This window comes from Parathielavia appendiculata (genome assembly GCF_033297405.1).
Source record: "Parathielavia appendiculata strain CBS 731.68 unplaced genomic scaffold N657scaffold_12, whole genome shotgun sequence".
In the NCBI taxonomy this organism is placed as follows: Eukaryota; Fungi; Ascomycota; class Sordariomycetes; order Sordariales; family Chaetomiaceae; genus Parathielavia; species Parathielavia appendiculata.
The window spans coordinates 476,517-495,499 of NW_026944231.1; the positions used below are offsets into that span (position 1 = coordinate 476,517).

General features: G+C 56.4%; 7 protein-coding genes across 7 annotated transcripts; 3 read left to right on the forward strand and 4 right to left on the reverse strand.

The window, feature by feature from the left end:
* Positions 1 to 628: 628 nt before the first annotated feature.
* On the reverse strand, positions 629 to 2,132 carry N657DRAFT_657895 (glycosyltransferase family 62 protein; the record flags this gene model as incomplete). Its single annotated transcript, XM_062794846.1, has 6 exons — positions 629 to 777; positions 829 to 963; positions 1,018 to 1,098; positions 1,155 to 1,202; positions 1,254 to 1,882; positions 1,960 to 2,132. 6 exons carry the CDS (start codon positions 2,130 to 2,132, stop codon positions 629 to 631), a joined length of 1,215 nt encoding a protein of 404 aa, XP_062645093.1.
* A 1,491-nt stretch (positions 2,133 to 3,623) lies between these two features.
* N657DRAFT_648151 (DNA glycosylase) lies at positions 3,624 to 5,240 on the forward strand. Its single transcript, XM_062793466.1, has 2 exons — positions 3,624 to 3,740; positions 3,847 to 5,240. Exon 2 carries the CDS (start codon positions 3,933 to 3,935, stop codon positions 4,842 to 4,844), a length of 912 nt encoding a protein of 303 aa, XP_062645094.1. The 5' UTR covers positions 3,624 to 3,740; positions 3,847 to 3,932; the 3' UTR covers positions 4,845 to 5,240.
* Positions 5,031 to 7,587, reverse strand: N657DRAFT_601346 (acetyl-CoA synthetase-like protein). The gene is made up of 2 exons (XM_062790100.1): positions 5,642 to 7,587; positions 5,031 to 5,522 (listed from the first exon to the last, which is right to left on the reverse strand). Exons 1-2 carry the CDS (start codon positions 7,097 to 7,099, stop codon positions 5,421 to 5,423), a joined length of 1,560 nt encoding a protein of 519 aa, XP_062645095.1. The 5' UTR covers positions 7,100 to 7,587; the 3' UTR covers positions 5,031 to 5,420.
* N657DRAFT_648153 (P-loop containing nucleoside triphosphate hydrolase protein) lies at positions 7,539 to 10,758 on the forward strand. The gene has a single exon (XM_062793467.1). The coding sequence runs from the start codon at positions 7,819 to 7,821 to the stop codon at positions 10,579 to 10,581; it is 2,763 nt and encodes a 920-aa protein (XP_062645096.1). The 5' UTR covers positions 7,539 to 7,818; the 3' UTR covers positions 10,582 to 10,758.
* A 1,088-nt stretch (positions 10,759 to 11,846) lies between these two features.
* Positions 11,847 to 12,997, forward strand: N657DRAFT_125080 (uncharacterized protein). The gene has a single exon (XM_062785832.1). The coding sequence runs from the start codon at positions 11,892 to 11,894 to the stop codon at positions 12,765 to 12,767; it is 876 nt and encodes a 291-aa protein (XP_062645097.1). The 5' UTR covers positions 11,847 to 11,891; the 3' UTR covers positions 12,768 to 12,997.
* Positions 12,998 to 13,910: 913 nt separating this feature from the next.
* Positions 13,911 to 15,239, reverse strand: N657DRAFT_577959 (uncharacterized protein; the record flags this gene model as incomplete). The annotated part of the gene is made up of 3 exons (XM_062789282.1): positions 13,911 to 14,226; positions 14,282 to 15,134; positions 15,188 to 15,239. 3 exons carry the CDS (start codon positions 15,237 to 15,239, stop codon positions 13,911 to 13,913), a joined length of 1,221 nt encoding a protein of 406 aa, XP_062645098.1.
* A 1,686-nt stretch (positions 15,240 to 16,925) lies between these two features.
* N657DRAFT_125550 (uncharacterized protein) lies at positions 16,926 to 17,809 on the reverse strand. The gene is made up of 2 exons (XM_062785833.1): positions 17,721 to 17,809; positions 16,926 to 17,660 (listed from the first exon to the last, which is right to left on the reverse strand). Exon 2 carries the CDS (start codon positions 17,603 to 17,605, stop codon positions 17,099 to 17,101), a length of 507 nt encoding a protein of 168 aa, XP_062645099.1. The 5' UTR covers positions 17,606 to 17,660; positions 17,721 to 17,809; the 3' UTR covers positions 16,926 to 17,098.
* Positions 17,810 to 18,983: the final 1,174 nt, after the last annotated feature.

Genomic DNA, 18,983 nt, shown 5'->3' on the forward strand with positions numbered 1-18,983 from the left:
ACTCTTGCAGCCGCATCCACCCAATATATTTATATCGAACTCAACCCATTCCACGCCGCCAAAGGAAACGTCCGAGTAGAGAGGCATCTCTACCTGCAGGCCGAGCCCAGGAGTACAAAGATCTCAGTATCACATCACCCGTCCATTCCATGCAATCCATAAGCCGTAAGTCCACTCCCCAAACGAGTTCCCGTATACACGACAGCCATCAGTTTCCCCAAACTGTGTGATGGTCACCATCTATCCCAACTGCACCTTCGCCAGTTCCGAGCCCCGTCCAAGGAATAATGCCGACAACCCGTCTTACCCAACATCTGAATTATATGAGGCACCGCCTCTGCGTTTGTGCTCCTGACACAATAAGTTCAGAACGGGGAGCGAAATGACACAGAACGTGGAACACCGGGCCACAATGCTTGCAACTAGAAAGTGAAGAGGGAAGAAAAAAGGTAGAAAGTGGAAAGAATACTCCGTCTTTGACCCCATTACACGCCTGTCTTTCTCAAATGGAATCAAGGTCCGAACCCTGCAATGTATGGTAGATGATGAATTGCTGCAATCGTTCTTTCGAAAATTCGACAGACAGGCGCTCGTCAGTTGGAGGCCAATGAACTTGGATAAAGAAGAGCTATAGGTTCTTATTCTTCTCCATCGTGTCGATGTGCCAGACGACGTAGTTGGGCAGACCGTATACCCCATAACCGGCGCGCTTTGCCATCTTGGCGAACCCTTCTGTCTCGGCCTGGTTCTCGAAGGCGTAGCAGGGGAAGTTGATCCCTGGCACCCCGTGTGAGCGTGAGCTTGACGACAGAACAACATCACACTCACCTGATCTATGGACATCTGCTTTGACGACGATGTTGACGCCGCCGACGCCGTCCAGCTCGATTTCCATGTCCTTGTTTTCCCGCCAGTCGCCCATAAGGGCCATGTAGGTCCGCCCGGTTTTATATTCCTTATACCCTGACATGATGTGTCAGTGAGGATGGGATTGAGACCTAGATCAGGATAACATACCTTCTACCAGAATAGTGTCCTTGTCAAGCTTGGAGGCCAGCTTGAGGGCCTGTTTTGACTCGATCCATGAATTGTAATCGTCTATCGCGCCGGTCAGTCCATGTTCTGGCATAACGCACTAGCAAAGCCAAACCCACATCTCCCTTCGATATCGCGGCCGTTCTCGTAGCGGTGGAACCAAACATCTAGACCAAGTCAGCTCCTCCGGTTACGATTCTTCGATGGCTGGTCCATACTGGGAACGAGAACGTCTTTGTCGTGGGCAACAAAGTCCTCAATAATTGTATCCGGACTGTCCACAATATCCACGTCTCTCCAGTACACCCAAGAGTGTTCGGGCTTGAGCGCGGTGGACAGGAGGTAGTTTCTTGCCCTGCCCAAGGCCTTACGTCGCGGTCCCTGCGCGGCAAAGCCGTGCCGGTCATCGACGTCCATGCTCAGCACCTGACCAAAGTCCTTCTCCACGACCATGACGCTCCGGAACGGAACACCGTCGGGTCCTTTTTGGATACGGCCAAGCTCGGCGGCGAGGACGGCCATTGTATCGTCGGTGGTGTCGCTGACGAGGAAACCGAGGTCGATTAGTTCGTGGGGGTATGTAAGGTTGGCGAGAAGCTCAAAGTATCTTGAGAGGTACCGGGAGGCATCCTTGAGGGGAGTGAGGATGAGGACCCGCTCCTTGTTCTCTACTGCCTTTGTTGTGGATTTGATGTGGTTCAGGTCAACCTTTTGGATGGTCGACGAGTTCACTTTCATCAAGGCGTGGTGGTTGAAGATGACGGGCGTCTGGAGGTGGGATGTCCATGCTGCTCGCTCGTTTGGTGTCATCTCCATGGGCGATTTTGACGGGCCCCAGCAGTAGAATCTGTTGCGGACGGAGGAACCGGGTTAGCGGATGCATCTTTGGACAGCCTAGAGACGAGGAGAGGAAGCGAGTCGGACCTTTGCATATCAGGCGCTGTGCTGCGGATGCCACGCCATAGTAATAGTATTACGCCGGCGAGGGCAACGAGGAGAAGGAACCGCGTCCTGGTCAACAACACCCATATCGCCCTCGTCGATGGCAGACTTGCTCTCGCCGCCTTCCAGCTGACGCCGCCTTTGGGGAGCAGCATTCTGGTTTCTTCCGACGCCCCGAGCGCCGCGACGGAAGTCAATGGCGCGGCTTCCCAGAGTACAGGGCCAGGTCGACCGTATAATCTGAAGTCCGTGAATGATGCGCCGAATCAGAGATGCCTGGAGCTCGCGAGGCCGGAGCAAGACGTCGTCGGGACACGCAGGAACTTGGTGCGACACGTTGGCGGCGTGTGGCCGTGCTCGATTCCCTATCGGATGCAAGACCCTGACGTCGTGATTATCGTCTGGCGTCTGTCGTGTGACCCGGCACGAGGTTAGAGAAAAGCAGCGGCTTGACCCGTCTACTTTCTTCGTGGCTAAATCGCGATCTAAAATTCGCGATCTCAGATCTAGGGGTGGGCGGGCGAGGGAATCCTGAGATTCCAGCCAGTCTCCGTTGCGGTTAGCGTCAATTTCGGTAGAGGCGCTGGGTACCTATGCAACGGATCGGATCCACCCTTGACCCCTGGAAAATAGAAGCCAGATGGATTGTGCGTGTTGCAGCCGCGTCCACATCGATTGATCAACCCCCACTCTCGGCTCCGTCAATCTCACGCAATCATCCAGATGATGCACCTCAGGATTATTACTGTGGTACGGAAGTGTAAAAACGGCTCAGAACTTCTATCGTGTAGACTCTGACACCTGGCCTTACTTTTTCGTTGTGCTCCAGGTGTTAACAGTTCGCGTCCATCATTCTAACCCAAACATGCCTTCGCTGTAACGCCTGCACTCAGTTATTCAAGCAAATCAGCGGGGTGGGACTTATCACCCCAATAAAGGCTTTCCCGCCGCAATCCTGCATGTGATGACACGAGATGGCATCGTTGCAGCCCTCCAATTCCCCAGATCCAATTTCAACTTGGGAAGTCACACAGGTCGCTCATTCTTAAACAATCAGCTCCAAGCGAATTGTTACTGACAAGCTCCAAGCATGCAATCTCCAGCCCCATGTGCTTTTGAAGATATGCCCTTTTGAAAACCTTTTGGAAGCATAAGCCGGCCATAGCTGGCACGACGTTTTTGGGTTTATTTTCAGAAGCATCTTGAGCCGGGTCCTTGGGCCGATATCCGGGAGTGGCGGTTGCGAACTGACTTCGAGACTAACCCGATAAGGTCTGGTGGACTTCCCCCCACGTGAGCTGGCGACGGAAGCGCGCGATGACATTTCAAAGGGCGCGTCCCGTCTCGCTTGCTTATTTATGTACAAGTACTTAGTAAGCTCCTGGGACTCAAGGGTCAAGCAACGTCTAGCTCTCACTCCCGTTGTGTCTTCTTTGGTTCCGGCAAAAAACAGCCTGGACTCTGTATGCGTTGGCACCCATTGTCTGTGTGCATCCATCCAGCTTGTTCAATAAAACCCTGAATTTCTGCTCCCCTCATTTCCCTCTCGGGCTGAGTTTAAGACGTAAGCCAGTTTCCTTCTTCATCAACCCTTCCAGCGCCGCGAGGGTCGAGCTCAAGCTGTTTAGTCGCTCATTCGCTCAAAGTTTCGCCCTTTCCATTTGCTATACATTGATAAAGGAGAAGCCCCGACATTTTAGCCTTCAATCACCACTCACGGTTGAAGCATGGCATCACGGAGATCAACACGCCTGGCTGCCATGGTGAGTAGCGCAAAAATCGACCCTGCGCCGCCCCCGCTAGTTCCTCCAGCGCCATCTCGCAAGCGGAAAGCGTCAATACAGGCCGCGGTTGTGGCTGATGGGGCAGGGGAACCGCTGTCAACTCCCCGAAAGAGACAGACTACGGGTGATCCGGAGCCGCCAGAAACGCCTACACCCACCTCAGTAGACCTCATGGCCGAGGAAGCACATACCCAAAAGCCCAAACCAGCAGCTGTCACCCGCCTGGCAGACCCTCGCCGCACCAACGCGCTGCTCCGCTCCCCCAAGACGTCACGCATCATCGCCCAAGCACCAGTCGAGGCAGTGCCCTCCACGCTGCGCAACGGCATTGAACTCACCGGGCAGCCCACAACAACAACAACAGCCAATATCCTCGAGGAGGCCTGCGCGCACCTCATCAAGGTCGATCCGCGCATGAAGCCGCTCATCGCCAAGCACCACTGCCGCATCTTCTCGCCCGAGGGTCTCGCCGAGCAGATCGACCCTTTCGAGGCCCTCTGCAGTAGCATCATCTCGCAGCAAGTCAGCGGCGCAGCCGCCAAGTCAATCAAGGCGCGCTTCATCGCCCTTTTCAACACCCCCGGTCAGACCACCACTGATGCCGCAGACGCGACAACCACACCACCCATCTTCCCCTCCCCCGCCGCCGTAGCCCGCACCGCGCTCGAGACCCTCCGCACGGCGGGCCTCTCACAGCGCAAGGCCGAGTACCTGCAGGGCCTTGCCCAGAAATTCTCTTCGGGCGAGCTCACCGCGCAGATGCTCGCCGACGCGCCGTACGACGAGATCTTGGAGAAACTCACGGCGGTGCGCGGGCTCGGGCGGTGGAGCGTCGAGATGTTCGCGTGCTTTGCGCTCAAGCGCATGGATGTCTTCTCGACCGGCGACCTGGGCGTACAGAGAGGGATGGCGGCTTTTGTGGGGCGCGACGTGGCCAGGCTAAAGGCCAAGGGGGGCGGCAAGTGGAAGTATATGACCGAAAAGGAGATGGAGGAGATTAGCGAGCGGTTTCGGCCGTTTCGGAGTGTGTTTATGTGGTATATGTGGCGTGTTGAGGAAACGGATGTGAGTACCATGGAGTGAAGTGAGGTATAGCTCGCTATGAACTTTGTTCTCGTCGGGAACAATCCCGCTGGTGCTGAATTGTGCGTGTTGTGGCCGGTGGACGACGCCGTCTTGGAGTCGGCATTCTGGCACTGCTTGTTGAATCCTGCAACGCCCTTGAAGTTCATTATGATACCGACTGCGTTTTTCTTCGGTAAGAACTGGCATTGTAGTGAGTCTCTGGGGAATCAGGACGGTGTCACCGGAGGGACGGGGTTGCTGTCGACCCGACCACTCTCCCGTTGCCGCTATCCCAATTTAAACCCAAATTCAGATTGTCTGGTTGGGGGCAGGCCAGCCAGCTTGTCCTTGGGTATCGAATTCTGAAGCCGAGAGAGTCCAGCGGGCCTTGCTATTTCTTGATCTAAAGCTGCATGGAAAAGCGTTCGGAATGTTCGCCTTGCTTGTAATCCAACATCTCTCTTCTCTCAAATGCGAGCTATCCAGTTCAGGAGTCATATTTGCAGTATACCCCTAATGTTCAAGTACAAGACTCGTCCAAGAGCCCCCCCCGATCCGAGCCCAACAAAACCTTGATGACGCCAGCTCCGAAGCCTACAGCTTCGCCCGGCCTTCCTGCTTCATCATGGTCTCGGCAACGATCCGTCTCTGGATCTTTCCCGTTGCCGTCTTGGGCATGACGTCTGTAAAGTACACCTGCAAACACACCCCAAGCAGAGTCAGCAAAATTGGTTGATCAGTAAGCGCCACTGCACGCCAAGCGGTAGGAAGAAAAAGAAAGCAAGTATAAAAAAGGTAAGAAAAAAAAAACCAACTTTCTTGGGGGTCTTAAACTTGGCCAATTTCTCGGTAACCCACCCCTTCAGCTCCTCCTCGGCCAACTTGCTCCCGCTCCTGAGCACCACCGCGACGCCCACGTCCTGGCCGTACATATCGTCGGGGATGGCAAAGCTCACGGCCTCGGACACGGCCGGGTGCCGCGCCAGCACATTATCCAGCTCGATGGGGCTGATCTTCTCGCCGCCCTTGTTGATCAGTTCCTTGAGCCGTCCCGTAATCACCAGGTACCCCTCCTCGTCCAGCCTGCCCTGATCGCCCGTCCGGAACCAGCCGTCTCGAGTAAAAGCGGCCTTGTTCGCCTCGGGGTTGTTCAGGTAACCCCGCGTCACGTTGTCGCCCTTGATGCAGATCTCGCCGTCCTGGCCCTGCGGGACGGGCAGGCCGGCCTCGTCAAGGATGGCCACCTCGACGCCCTGGCCCACACCGACGGTGCCCGGCTTGCGCTTGCCGACTGAGGGTAGAGGGTTGGACGTCATCTGGTGCGCCGCCTCGGTCATGGCGTAGGCTTCGAGAACGGGGGCCTTGTAGGTTTTCTCGAGGAGGTGGAAGACGGTGGGGGAGAGGGGGGAAGAGCAGGAGCGGATGAAGCGGATGGCGGGCAAAGGAGAAGGGGCGGGGTGCTTGAGGAGGATCTGGTGGATCGTGGGGACGGCCGTGTACCAGTTTGCGCGGTGGGCGATGAAGTCGCGCCAGAAGTCGGTGGCGGAGAACTTGGGCGGCACGACCATGGATCCGCCCGACAGGAGCGGGGCGAGGAGGCCGCACAGGAGGCCGTGGACGTGGAAGAGCGGCATGACCAGCATGGTGCGGTCGGACGGGGTGAGTTGGTACGTCTGTTGGATGTTGTGCATGGTGCGAGTGAGGTTGCGGTGGGAGAGCGGGACGACCTTGGGCCGGGATGTGGTGCCGCTGGTGTGCAGGACCAGGGCGATGTCCTCGGGCTCGGGCTTAAGGACGGGCTGCTTGGGCTTGCCCTGTAGCTGGCCGAGGTTCTTGACGTCGAGGGCAACCTCGTTGTTGGCGGCGTCCCAGTAGCACTCGGCGATGGCGGCGTTGAACTTCTGGGCAGCCTTCACGGCCGGGCTGCCGGCCTGGTAGGCGCCCCTGGGCACGAGGACGATGGCCGATTTGACGTCTTCGATGTAAAACTCAAACTCATCCTGCTTGTAAGCAGGGTTGAGCGGGGCAGCGATCCCGCGCTGCCATGATGCGGCCAAGAACGAAATAATGAACTCGTATGAGTTGACGGTCGCGATGGACACGGGCGACCCCTGAGCGATGCCGATGGCGGCAAGCTTTTGCTGAAACGAAGCAACCTCAGCAACGAGCTCTTTGTAAGTGACGGTCAGTGCTTGAGGCCGTGAGGGCACAATGACTGCCACCAAGTCGGGTTCGCCCCGGATGGCTGATTGGAGGGTCAGGCCGGCAGCCATGGTGTCGCACTGCCGCGTGGTGTCTTGGCCCTCGGCGAGTCCAGGAAATAGCGTTACCGAGAGCCGCGTTTCACAGCGTTGCCCGGAAAACGGACAGAGCAAACAGCGGAAATGAGAGCGGAAGGCCAAGAACTACGTAGGAGCGAATTGGTATCACAGAGACCGGTCCCCGATATATATGTCCTCGAAGCCTACCGAGTCTCAAGTTATGTGACGCCGAGATCCGGCGCGTTGGAGGTGTGCCGACCGAGTGCCGTTGGCTTGCTTCTTCGACTCCATACTGAGCGGGCGGTGCCTGATTGTGTCATCCAAGCTCGGATTGTCATCAGTTGCCATGTCTTGAGCCATGTGGGTCCCACAACCCCACACAGCAGCTGTCCTAGGAGTGTAAGGTGCGCCGGGGAAGACAGTGATAAAGAACGCGGGGAAGGGTAAGATACCTTGATAGGTGAAGTAGACAGGAGCGGCTGCAGCTTTCAGGGCCTGATCGGCTCGCTTTGATTTGGTTTGGTTTGGATACCAAAAGAGACAGTCTGGTCAGCCGTGACATGACTTGTAAGTCAAAGTGGGTACTTGGCTGTGAGCACTGAGTACCGTCGGTTGCCGACTGATAAGATAAGGATCGAGATCTCACCGTGGGCCATTGCGGGTACAGATGGCCGACTGCAGTTAACCCCATAAACCAAATCTAAGCATTCTCCGCCTTCGGAATCCGCGTCATGTCGTCAAAACGGTATGCGTTTGTTCCCATGGACGATGAGCCTGCGCCATCGGCCAGAGACCGAGACGACAGGACGGACAGGAGGGACAGGAAATATGGCAAACGCGAGAGGTCCCGCGATCGATCAAGGTCCCCACGCCGACATAAGAGCAGGCGGCACGACGGCGATGCATCCCCGCGACGCCGCTCTAGATCACCGCGCGACAGCAAAGATGGCGGCTCGAGGACAAGCCGGGCCGATTCGCGGCGCGAGGACCCCAACATGTCGGAGCTGCGACTCAAGTCACGCCAGCAGTACCTGGCCAAGAGAGAAGCCGAGAAGCTCGCCCTGCTGCGGAAACAGGTTGCCGAGGAGACGGCCGAGCTGAGGTCAGGGGTCCGTCTGTCGGAGCGGGAAAAGGCCGAGTTTGCAAAGAACCGCGAGATCCTGCGCCTCGCCGAGGAGCGTGCGCGCATCGACAACTACCAGGACGGCTACCGGCTACCCGACCAGTACGGCGTTGACAGCAAGAAGAAGGAGGATGCCCTCTACCGCCGCCACGTCGAGAGGGACGAGTACGGCAACGAGAAGCACGTTACCGAGTACGAGGAGTGGGAACGCGAGCAGACGGTCAAGGCCAAGGCGCAGATCCGGAGCCGCGAACGCGAGGACGGGGGCGAGTACGACTTTCTGCTGGACGAGGACGCCATCACATTTGTCCGCGATGCGGCCAAATACGCGCAGCCGACCGACGGCTTGACACAGGAGCAGAGGATACTTAAGGAGAAGATCGAGGCGGCAGAGAAGGCGGCAAAAACCATACAAGAGGTTCGGAAAAGCTTGCCAGTCTATGCGTACCGTGACGCCTTTCTAGACGCCGTCAGGGATTACCAAGTCCTCATTCTGGTGGGCGAGACCGGCTCGGGCAAGACGACACAGATACCCCAATACCTGCACGAGGCGGGTTTCACCAAGGACGGCATGAAGATCGCCTGCACACAGCCCCGTCGAGTGGCTGCCATGAGCGTTGCTGCCCGTGTTGCCGACGAGATGGGCGTAAGGGTCGGCCATGAAGTCGGCTACTCGATCCGGTTCGAGGACTGCACCAGCGACAAAACTATCCTCAAATACATGACAGACGGTATGCTCCTCAGGGAGATGGTCACATCGCCGACGCTCGAGGGCTACTCGGCCATCATGATCGATGAGGCCCACGAGAGGACAGTACACACCGACATTTTGCTGGCACTAATCAAAGATCTCACGCGCGCCAGGCCCGAGCTGAAACTGATCATATCGTCGGCGACGCTCAACGCCGAAAAGTTCAGTTCCTATTTTGACGACGCCCCCATTTTCAACGTCCCCGGCCGTGTACACCCAGTCGAGGTGTACTACACATCAGCCCCAGAGGCCAACTATCTGGAAGCTAGTTTGGTGACCGTCTTCCAGATCCACGCGACACAGCCTGAGGGTGGCATCCTCGTCTTCCTTACCGGTCAAGAAGAAATCGACCGCGCGTGCGAACGGGTGGAGGAGATCAAACGGAAACTGGGCAGCCGGGTACCCGAGATCATAGCGCTGCCCATCTACGCAAACATGCCCTCGGAGCTCCAGGCAAAGATCTTTGAGCCGACGCCCCCGGGCGCGAGGAAGGTTGTTTTCTCGACAAACATCGCCGAGACGTCACTCACCATCGACGGCATCGTCTACGTCATTGACTGCGGATACGTTAAGGAGAACACTTTCAGCCCGGTCGGGACGACGGGGCAGTCCACGCTCGCCGTGGTGCCCTGCTCCCGGGCGGCAGCGAACCAGCGGATGGGCAGAGCCGGCCGTGTGCGGCCCGGCAAGTGCTTCCGCCTGTACACAAAGTTCGCCTACCTCTCCGAGATGGACGAGTCCCCGACCCCCGAAATCCAGCGGACGTCGCTCTCCAGCGTGGTCCTCCAGCTGAAAGCCCTCGGCATCGACGACCTGCTGGGCTTTGACTTCCTCGACCCGCCCCCGACCGAGCTCCTGATCAAGTCGCTCAACATGCTCTACGCGCTGGGCGCGCTCAACAGCGCCGGCGCGCTGACCCGCATCGGGCGCCAGATGGGCGAGTTCCCCGCGGAGCCAATGCTGGCCAAGGCGCTCATCGCGGCCACGCAAGAGGGTTGCGTCGCCGAGGTGCTGACCATCGTGTCGATGCTCGGCGAGGTCGCCACGCTCTTCTTCCGGCCCAAGGACAAGAAGGTGCACGCCGACAGCGCGCGCGCGCGGTTTACCGTCAAGGATGGCGGCGATCACCTGACGCTGCTCAACGTGTACAACCAGTGGGTCGAGGCCGACTACTCGCCCATCTGGGCCAAGGAGAACTTTCTGACGCAGCGCTCGCTGACGAGGGCGCGCGATGTGCGGGACCAGCTGGCCAAGCTGTGCGATCGCGTCCTGGAGGGGTCCGACTCCAGCTGCGGCGGCGTGTCCAATATGCGCCCCGTGCTGAGGGCGCTGACGTCCGCCTTTTTTTTGAATGCCGCGCGGCTGAACAGGGGCGGCGACGGGTACCGCACGCTCAAGAATAACATGACGGTCTATGTCCACCCGAGCAGCGTGGTCAAGTCGATTGACCCGCCGCCCCGGGTCATCATCTACCATGAGCTGGTGGTGACGTCGCGCGAGTATGTGCGGTCCGTGATACCCATCGAGGCCAGCTGGCTGTCCGAGTTTGGCGGGCATTATTATGATAAGAAGGACGTTGAGTTGCTGGAGGCGAAGAAGCTGCCCAAGCAGCGGAAGTAAGAGATGCTCATGAGGTTGGGGAAATGGTAAGTTATACAGGGTATGTGCATATTACTGCGAGGAGTCTAGTGGAAAGGGGAAAATATGCGGCCAACGCTGGAAGCGTCTAGCCATTTGGAATTCAGGATGATACCACCTTACGGACACAAATACGGGGAGTAGTATTGCGATATGAGAGGTAAAATGTGCATGCAATGAGGTGAACGTCCAGCGCTCGGCAACATCTCAGTGTAGCTCTCTCCCCCTCGAGGAGGTATCAAGGAAAGGGAGGAACACCATCGGCAAATTCTGCCTGCCGCGAATCCCCATGGCCCCATTAGAGTACTCAACGCAGCCAAGACGGCAGGCCCCACTTCACCTTGCAGTGGCCCTGAAGCTTTGCATTCGGCATCGCGCACGAGGCTGAGCTTGCTGCAACTGCTCTCGACTCGCTGAACGCCTTTTCGTGGTTTCCATATCACGACTCGACTTGAAGAAACCATACTCACAGACATGGCGACACCACCTCCCCCGCCGCCAGCGCGCGGCGGCTTATCGCTGTACGCCAACCTGCTTGAAGAGAACAACAGCTCAGCCTCCATCTCGCGCGACCTCAGGGACGACGGTACGGCGAAGAAGGTAATCGACCCCGCCCTCCGCTTCCAGCCCATCCGCCGCCCTCAACTCAAACCGGCGACGACAAAATCCAAACCCGCCTTCCCCAAAGTCCCTCCTCCGTCTTCTTCCGCTACCCCAGCAGCAGCATCAGCAGCGACAACAACCACCTCATCCGCTCCCTCAGCCCCAGCCCCAAACCCGGCGGCGCTCGGACGAAGCACCCTCGCCGACTGGGCCGCGACCGAAGAAGATGAGTACTACCTGTACGCCGGCGGAGGAGAGAAGCGGCAGCGCGGCGGGCGGCGGAACAAGCGCAAGAAGAAGAATAGAGCGGATCTGGATAACAACAACGTGCGCGAAACAGACTGGGACGAGCTGTACGACCCGGCGCGGCCGACCAATGTCGAGGAGTACCTGCGGAGCGGGGAGCGGGTGCGCGAGGTGAGGGAGTGGAGGGCCGTGTTGTACGCTCATCGCCGGCGGCAGAGCCGGGGGAAGAGTGAGGAGGAGGAGGAGGAGGAGGAGGGTAGGGGGAGTGGGAGTGACAGGGAGAGGGAGAAGAGAGATGGTAAGTTTCTTTTTGGTGGTCATGATTATGGCTGGGTGTGAAAAGGGGGATTGGATTGTGTGTTGAGGGTGATGATGCTAATGATTGAGTTCGTGGTATAGATCGGTTTGCGCCTCCGCAGTCGCTCACCTTTGCGCCACCGCCCATGTCGCCGCCGCGTGCGGCTGCTTCAGTGCCAAATGATGCCACCGGCGACGACGCCTATGCCAGGCGACTGGCATTGTCAGGCATGGCACCGCCTTCCCCTCCGCCACCTTCCCATCCCGCTCCTCCTCAACCCCCCACCACCACAACCACCGACAGGGCAACCATCTCCCGCGCTCCGGTCCGCTACTCCCCGCCTCCGCCACCGCCGCAGCCCGACGAAGTGGACATACAAGACGACTACGACCCAGAAGTAGACTACTCCTCCATCCCCCTCCCTCCTCCTGCACCACCCACCACAACGAATACCATTGACCCCGACGAACAACAAAATCGCACCACCCGCCCCGGTCAAAAAGACTTTGCCCGCCGGCTCATGGCCAAATACGGTTGGACCAAGGGAAGCGGCCTGGGCGCCTCCGCGTCCGGCATCACCTCGGCGCTGCGCGTGCAGGTCGAGAAGCGCCGGCGCAAGCCCGATGCCGAAGGAGGCGGGTTCGCTGACCCTAAAGGCGGGCGGGGAAGGATTATTGCGCCTAAAACATCCATCACCGCCACCAACCCTCATCATAATAACGATAAAGGTGGTGGTAAGGAACAAGGCCGATTCGGCAAGATGTCGGTTGTCGTGCTGCTCGAGCACATGCTGGATAACATGGCCGACCTGGAGTCGGAGGTCGAGGCCGGGCTGGGCCAGGAGATTGGCGAGGAGTGTGGGGAGCGGTACGGGCGGGTGGAGAGGATTGTTGTGGATGTCGAGGGGAGGAGGGTGTTCATCAAGTTCGTGGAGGGGGTTAGTGCGTTGAGGGTGAGTACTACAAATTCCTTCCGTTTGTTTCATTCTACCTGTTTTTCTTTTCTTCCATCCATTCTTTAGTCAAACCCCCCGGTTACTCCCTCATTGTGCCTTGATGAGCAGTTGTCGTTGTTGTTAGAGCATGGTGCTAACGGTGTGGTGCAGGCTGTTAATGCGCTTGAAGGGAGGATATTCAACGGGAATTCGATTGTGGCGAGGTTCTATGACGAGGAGAGATTTGAGGAGGGGATATACTATGATAAATAACGCGGTGAGATGAGCCGTATTTGGTCCCGCTGCTTAAGAGGCAATCGGAAATCGACTTTGCTCACGTTGCACTGTGAGATATCCCAGCAGCCAAACAGCTGGTACCGCTTTCATCGAACAGCAAGACATGATGCGCGTGTTCGCCTGGATGGGTGAGACAACCCAGGGAATACGCGAGCCCGTGGACAACATCGTCATGCGAGAAGTTGTATTGTACAGCGCAAATATCTCTCGCACTATCACTGTCCCCGGCATCCGCTACCTCGTCCCCATACATGGGGAAAGCGACTCACAACGGTAATACCGGGCATCATTACAACGTTCTAAGTGACTGCCTACAAAACATAAACCAGACAATAAAGGCTAGACCACAACCCTTCCCTCACCGACGGCCGACAAACCCAACTACCACGAACATCATCACCCCCTACCAGCTTCTCCAGACTTCGGCAGTCCAAAACCGTCGTTTGTCTGCCTCTGACAAGGTCACGCAGACCACCACCCGAAAAAGCCTCCACTCGACTCTGTAGTTTTGCAGGATAAACCCCCCAACCAAATCCTGCCCAGCGAGCCACGAATATTTTACCAAGCCCAAAGCAAACTGATCGATCACACACGAGACCGCGAGGTGTCAACAAAACAAACAATCCAGCGTCTCTATCGAGATATTAAGTCTAGCGGTTCCAGTATGTAGTTAATCCCGCGCCTGGCGCGAGAGATATGTGTATTGCGGAGCACTCCTCCCCTTCCCAAAGCAGATTCCGCAGCAACACAAAGAACTCGAGACCAGTTTCATTTCAAAAGAAAGACAGGGACAGGGCGGTGCGGTGGATGCGGGGTTTGACCGTGGCTTCGGCGGAGGGAGAGAAAAACTGGTATTGCCCCAACTTAAGCAAAAACTCCAGGGTCTGTTGTGATCCCAAGCTTGACATGGTACTAGTGTAGATCCGTCATCACTTAGAGCGCCGAGGCGAGGACAGCAATGCCGACGAGGCCAAAGAGAGCCGCGTTGAAGGTGACACCAGCAGCACCAGAGCCTTTGTCATCACCGCCGTTGGAGCCGGTGACGTCGCCGTCGCCCGTGGGCTCGCTGTCGGTGTCCTCGTTGGCGTTCTCGTTCAGGCCCGTGCAGGAGAAAGTGCCCTGGATCTTGCCATCGCCGCCCTGGTTCTGGGGTGCCTTCTTGAGGAGGTTGTCGCACGACGACTGGATATCAGCGGTACTGGAAACATCAAAGGCGCCCTTGACGTCCTCCAGGGCGGGGAAGTCAACCCTAAAATAACAGGTCAGACGTCAAACAAGACTCATAACATGCTTCAGGAACTTACTCGGTGAAGTTGCCGCGAAGCTTGACGGCGCCGCCAACGGTCTGCAGTTCGGGGAAGAAGTCGACCTTGTCCAGACCAGTGTTGTTGGCAATGAGAAGGCCGCCGCCGATGGTCGTCAACTTGGGGAACGTCATGTTCTTGAGCTCTCCATTGCCAACGAACGAGATGTCGCCCGACTCGGTGTGGGTCAGGTTGGGGGCGCTGAAGGACTCGAAGTAGTTGGAATCGAAGCGGGCGGAGCCGTTGACGACCTCGAGCGAAGGCACCGAGAAGTCGGTCACGTTGGCAATGGTCATGTTGGCAATCCAGACAAGGTTTGGGAAGCTGACGTTGAGACCGATGCCGTTGGCCTGGATGTTCAGGCTGTCGCTGAGGTCCTTCAACTGGGTGGTGAACTTTTGCAGGCGCATGTTGTTGTTGATGTCGAGCTTCCTGACGCTCTCGAGATCAATACCATCAAGCTTGTCGAGAAACGTGTCGCTGATGGTGACCTCCTCCGCCTGCGAGATGGGCCCGAGCCTGAGCGTGGCGATGCGGTTGAGCGACTGCCAGTTGAGCGACTGGACCTGCGTGAGCTTCGAGAAGTCGAGCGCGGTAAGCAGCGTCACGTTCCTCATGGTGAAGGCACCGCCAATCTTCTCCAAATCGCTGCTTGTAAGTGTCTCAAGGACACCATTGTCAAGAACCTCGAGGCTCCCCGTGATCTCCTTGGGACCCGAGATGTCAATCCTGGCGCCGGTGTCGGTGCCGATCACGACCGACCCGTCAACCACGTCACAGCTCGCGAGCTTAGTCGCATCGGCCTGGCTGTTAACTGTCGTCGTGGACTCTTCTACAGTGCAAGTGCTCTGAGCTGGATGGCAAGATTAGCACTTGATCCGGACCAACGGGCTGTCATCTACTTACCTGCAACTGAACCGATCGCCACAAAGGCGGGAAGAAGATGCTTGACAAACATTTTGCCAAAGTCTGTTGATGGCCACGGTTAGATTTTGGTCTTACGCTGATTTACGTTGGCAGTCTCAGCGTTGGAACCTGGAGAAAATAAACACAAGTTCAGGTGCAGTGATGGTGGCGGCGATAGTGAAAGATTCCTTCCCAGGAGGCCGTCTGAAACTTGGTCCAGCACTTCCAGTGGGAGTGTTGGCACGGGTGAAACGGGGTGACTGCAAATACTTGACCCGCCGCAAATCTTAGTGTAAGAGAATCCGGGGAAGCTCTGCCTTTAGGCTCCAAGCCGTGTTCTAGAGCAGGACTTGCGGCTTGAAGGCGAGCGTGGAAGGCGGGATGGGCCTGGTTGTGATGTGACTCGACTCGTGAAGGTTGAAACTGGCGGTTCGTGGGCAGTGGAGCAGTAGTCTGACAAAGAAGGGACAGCGCGACGAGGCTTTCTGGTCTCTGGCCCGGTGCCAATCTCTTCCTCCCAAATGTGAACGCAACTGAGGATCAAATACCAACGCACCTCTCCTCCGATATGGAGTGGCTAGATTTAGGAATTTCCTCGTGGTTTTAGCCTTGACGCGGTTGGCGGAGAGTCGGTTTCGCGAGTGGTCGATGTAAAGACCTGTAACGAGAAAGAGATTGTTGTCGGACCTCTTTCTTCAATTGGGGGCAACAACACGGTATGTAACGAGTGAATTGAAGCAAAGTGAAGGTCAACGAAGGAGAAGGTGAAGTGCGTGGCTCGAGAGTCGAAGGAGAAGCAGTTCCCGGCCAAGGGGCAGAAAACACGGACGGAGCAGAAACCTGCAGGAAGGGGGAGACTGAAGCTAACAGATTAGGAGTGGGTCAATTACTACGGCCACCCCGTAATTAGCGCTTTCATACGCCTCTTGGCCTGCCTCGGCTTTTATAGGAGCTGCTTTTGCGGCAGGAAACAGGTCACATACAGCAGGTATGTAGATTCCCTTCACATATGCGATTCAATGTCTGCCACATAGTCTCGAGTTTATGCGTCCGGGTTTTTCCCTTTACCACCTGATTTATATCTATGCTTCGCTCGTATGTGTTGCCTTGATTGTGCATGCACAAACCGATTCATCCGAGCTTGGGCGAGATGAGGGTGTGGTTGTATTAGCCGCTAGTGTCTGGGTCGTGTCAATAATGTGGGTCAGATTTCTTGGAGTCTTGGACGAACACGGTTCTCCTGGAGGCTGGCTCGGCTCGTTCCAACTTCCAAGCACGGCCAAGCATGCCTGCATTCCGTTTGCCAGCGACGTCGATGGCGCTCTTGGCTGCCAGGGGTTAAATCTCGATTGTCGCCTGTCGGTCCAAATTCGATTTCGATGAAACGACCACTCATCGATCATTAACTCTTGATCGCCATGTTCTGGCTGGCGGTGGCCATTCCATATCACTTGTTTAGTTATTGTGTCAGCCGGGAGACGCTGTGCCCTCCAGAACGCAGCAACCCATATGGCTGCCGACCGAAAAACCCCCGGTGGTATTAATCCGTTCCGGAAACACAGCATCTCTCCAGTTCCAAGGTTCCCTGCTTTTCGTGTATGACGTCGACACACACGAGATCAGACAGTGCGACACCAAAGAGGTGAACCCTCCCATGTTTCGCTTCTCAGTGGCAGTCCAGCGCATCGTCTCGATCACTGGTCAACAAACACAGAGCCTGCGATACGAAACCCGCACCATGTTTTTTGAACACTTGCTGATTGGCTAGTCTACAACCACGAAGCCAGCGCATGTCGCCCGCCCCCCTTGCAGTTCGCCGTCCGTACTTGGACATCTCTTACGGTTTGCGCTTGTCGACGCCAGAACAAGTCATCTAGCTCCCCCTTGATGGCACGCCAGCTGTCGAGCAGTTCAATTGTTGAGAGTCTTGCCCCTTCCACATTTCACGAAAACGAGCACCCGGATCATGGTCATGGTGGAACGCTCCACAAGCAGCACGGTACCTCCATTACGTTGCCTCGTGCCGGGCTCCAGCGAACGGAAATCTCTGTGTCTACTGCTTGCACCCGTGAAACGGCTGACCGGCCCTCCAGCAGCATTGCGTAAGGTATTTCCTGGCCTACACTCCGAATATAGGCACTTGAGTGTTTGGTAGTGCACTTGAGTGTTTGGTAGTGCACTTGAGTGTTTGGTAGTGCACTTGAGTGTTTGGTAGTGCACTTGAGTGTTTGGTAGTGCATCCCGACGTTGGCAATCCGCAACAACAATAACATAGTCGCATATGACGGCTCTTCCAGAACTTGTTGCTGCGCTGTACTGTGCCGTATAGTACAAACACGTAGCTAGGTGGCTGCCGGTCCAGCGTTGCCGGTATTGCTCTGTCCTAACCCGGCGTTCTGATGCCTGACTACTATGCATATACGGCCTCGTTGGAGATGCGAAATGAGAAAGGGCTCAGCAAATGCGTTCATGACTATTCGGAGTGCGTTAGAGATGGCCCCAACCACTGTCAGCATGTTTCTCTATGCGTCACCTGACGATAGTAAACAATCAACAACCCGCAAAGACTCAATGTGATTGTGATGGGCGGCACTGAGTCCGAATGACCGTCCAAGCCTCCAAGCGGTGGTTGAGCCCGACAAGCTCATGAGTAGGTAGCGAACTATCAGACTCTTAGCCTGTTGATCATGATGGTACATTGATCTCTCACTGCAAGTGGCAGAAAGAATATGGGTGACAACGAGGTAGAGATGAAGTTACAGCGAACATGAACATGATAATACTCTCTCGATCACGACGTCAACGCCAACACCAGCACGATGTGACTTGGGTCCTCCTACTAATACAGGTTATGAAGCTCGATAGAACAATGCCTTAATTACCTAGCCTTCCCATTAGGCTATCCCGAATATCAGAGTTCTTTTATGTCCACTACGCGGTCATATCACTTTCCGCTCAGTCTCCCGCACACAAAACGCCTTCGAGGCACCCAACACGTGAGCCAATACTATCACCGCCAGGCTACAACAACGGCCCGTCCGCCTTCCCCAAGCACGTATGACCATAGGCGGTTGAAAAAACGGGATTCCGTCCGCTCTCCCATCAACAAGCTACCAACCGCCGAACTAGTACATATTTCTTTTCCCTCTTTTTTCCTTCTCTTTCTGTACCTAAGTTCTGCTTGAATGCGTCTGCCTGTCCTAATATTCCCCTTGTAGTTGTCCACAAGAAGAACCGCCCACTACATGGGCACTCGCATTGTGAAGGGGGAGTCTAAAATACACAAGTTATCCGGGGAGCGAAGCCCGGCTCGGTCGAGGCCGTCGTCATGCCAACCCACGATTGCTCAGTAGACCGAAGTTGACGAACATTGAATAGAGTCTCACCATGGAAGCAAGAAAAGACAACCTCAACCTTGGATTATGCGGGCAAGAGCATGCCAGTCCACGACCATCTGTTCCCCCAAAGACACGTAGCGACAAGGTCGAGAGCTCACTAAATCCAGGCCACGGTTCCACATCGCCGCTGCCAACATACAGAGAGGCCTAAAATACAACGAGATATACCCTCTCCTGATCCCAACAGTACCCAGCTATGTCAAGACCATACATAAGAGGTCGCAAGCTTGGACGTAGCAAAAGAAAAAAAGAAGCGAGGCAGACACACACAAGACCCCGACAGAAACCCCCATAAACTTTCCCCATCCATACATGCTACCTAGTTCATCTCCGTCCGATCTTCGTCCCGACTGACCGCCAGACATTCGCCAGTCTATCCATCCACCCCATTCTCTCCG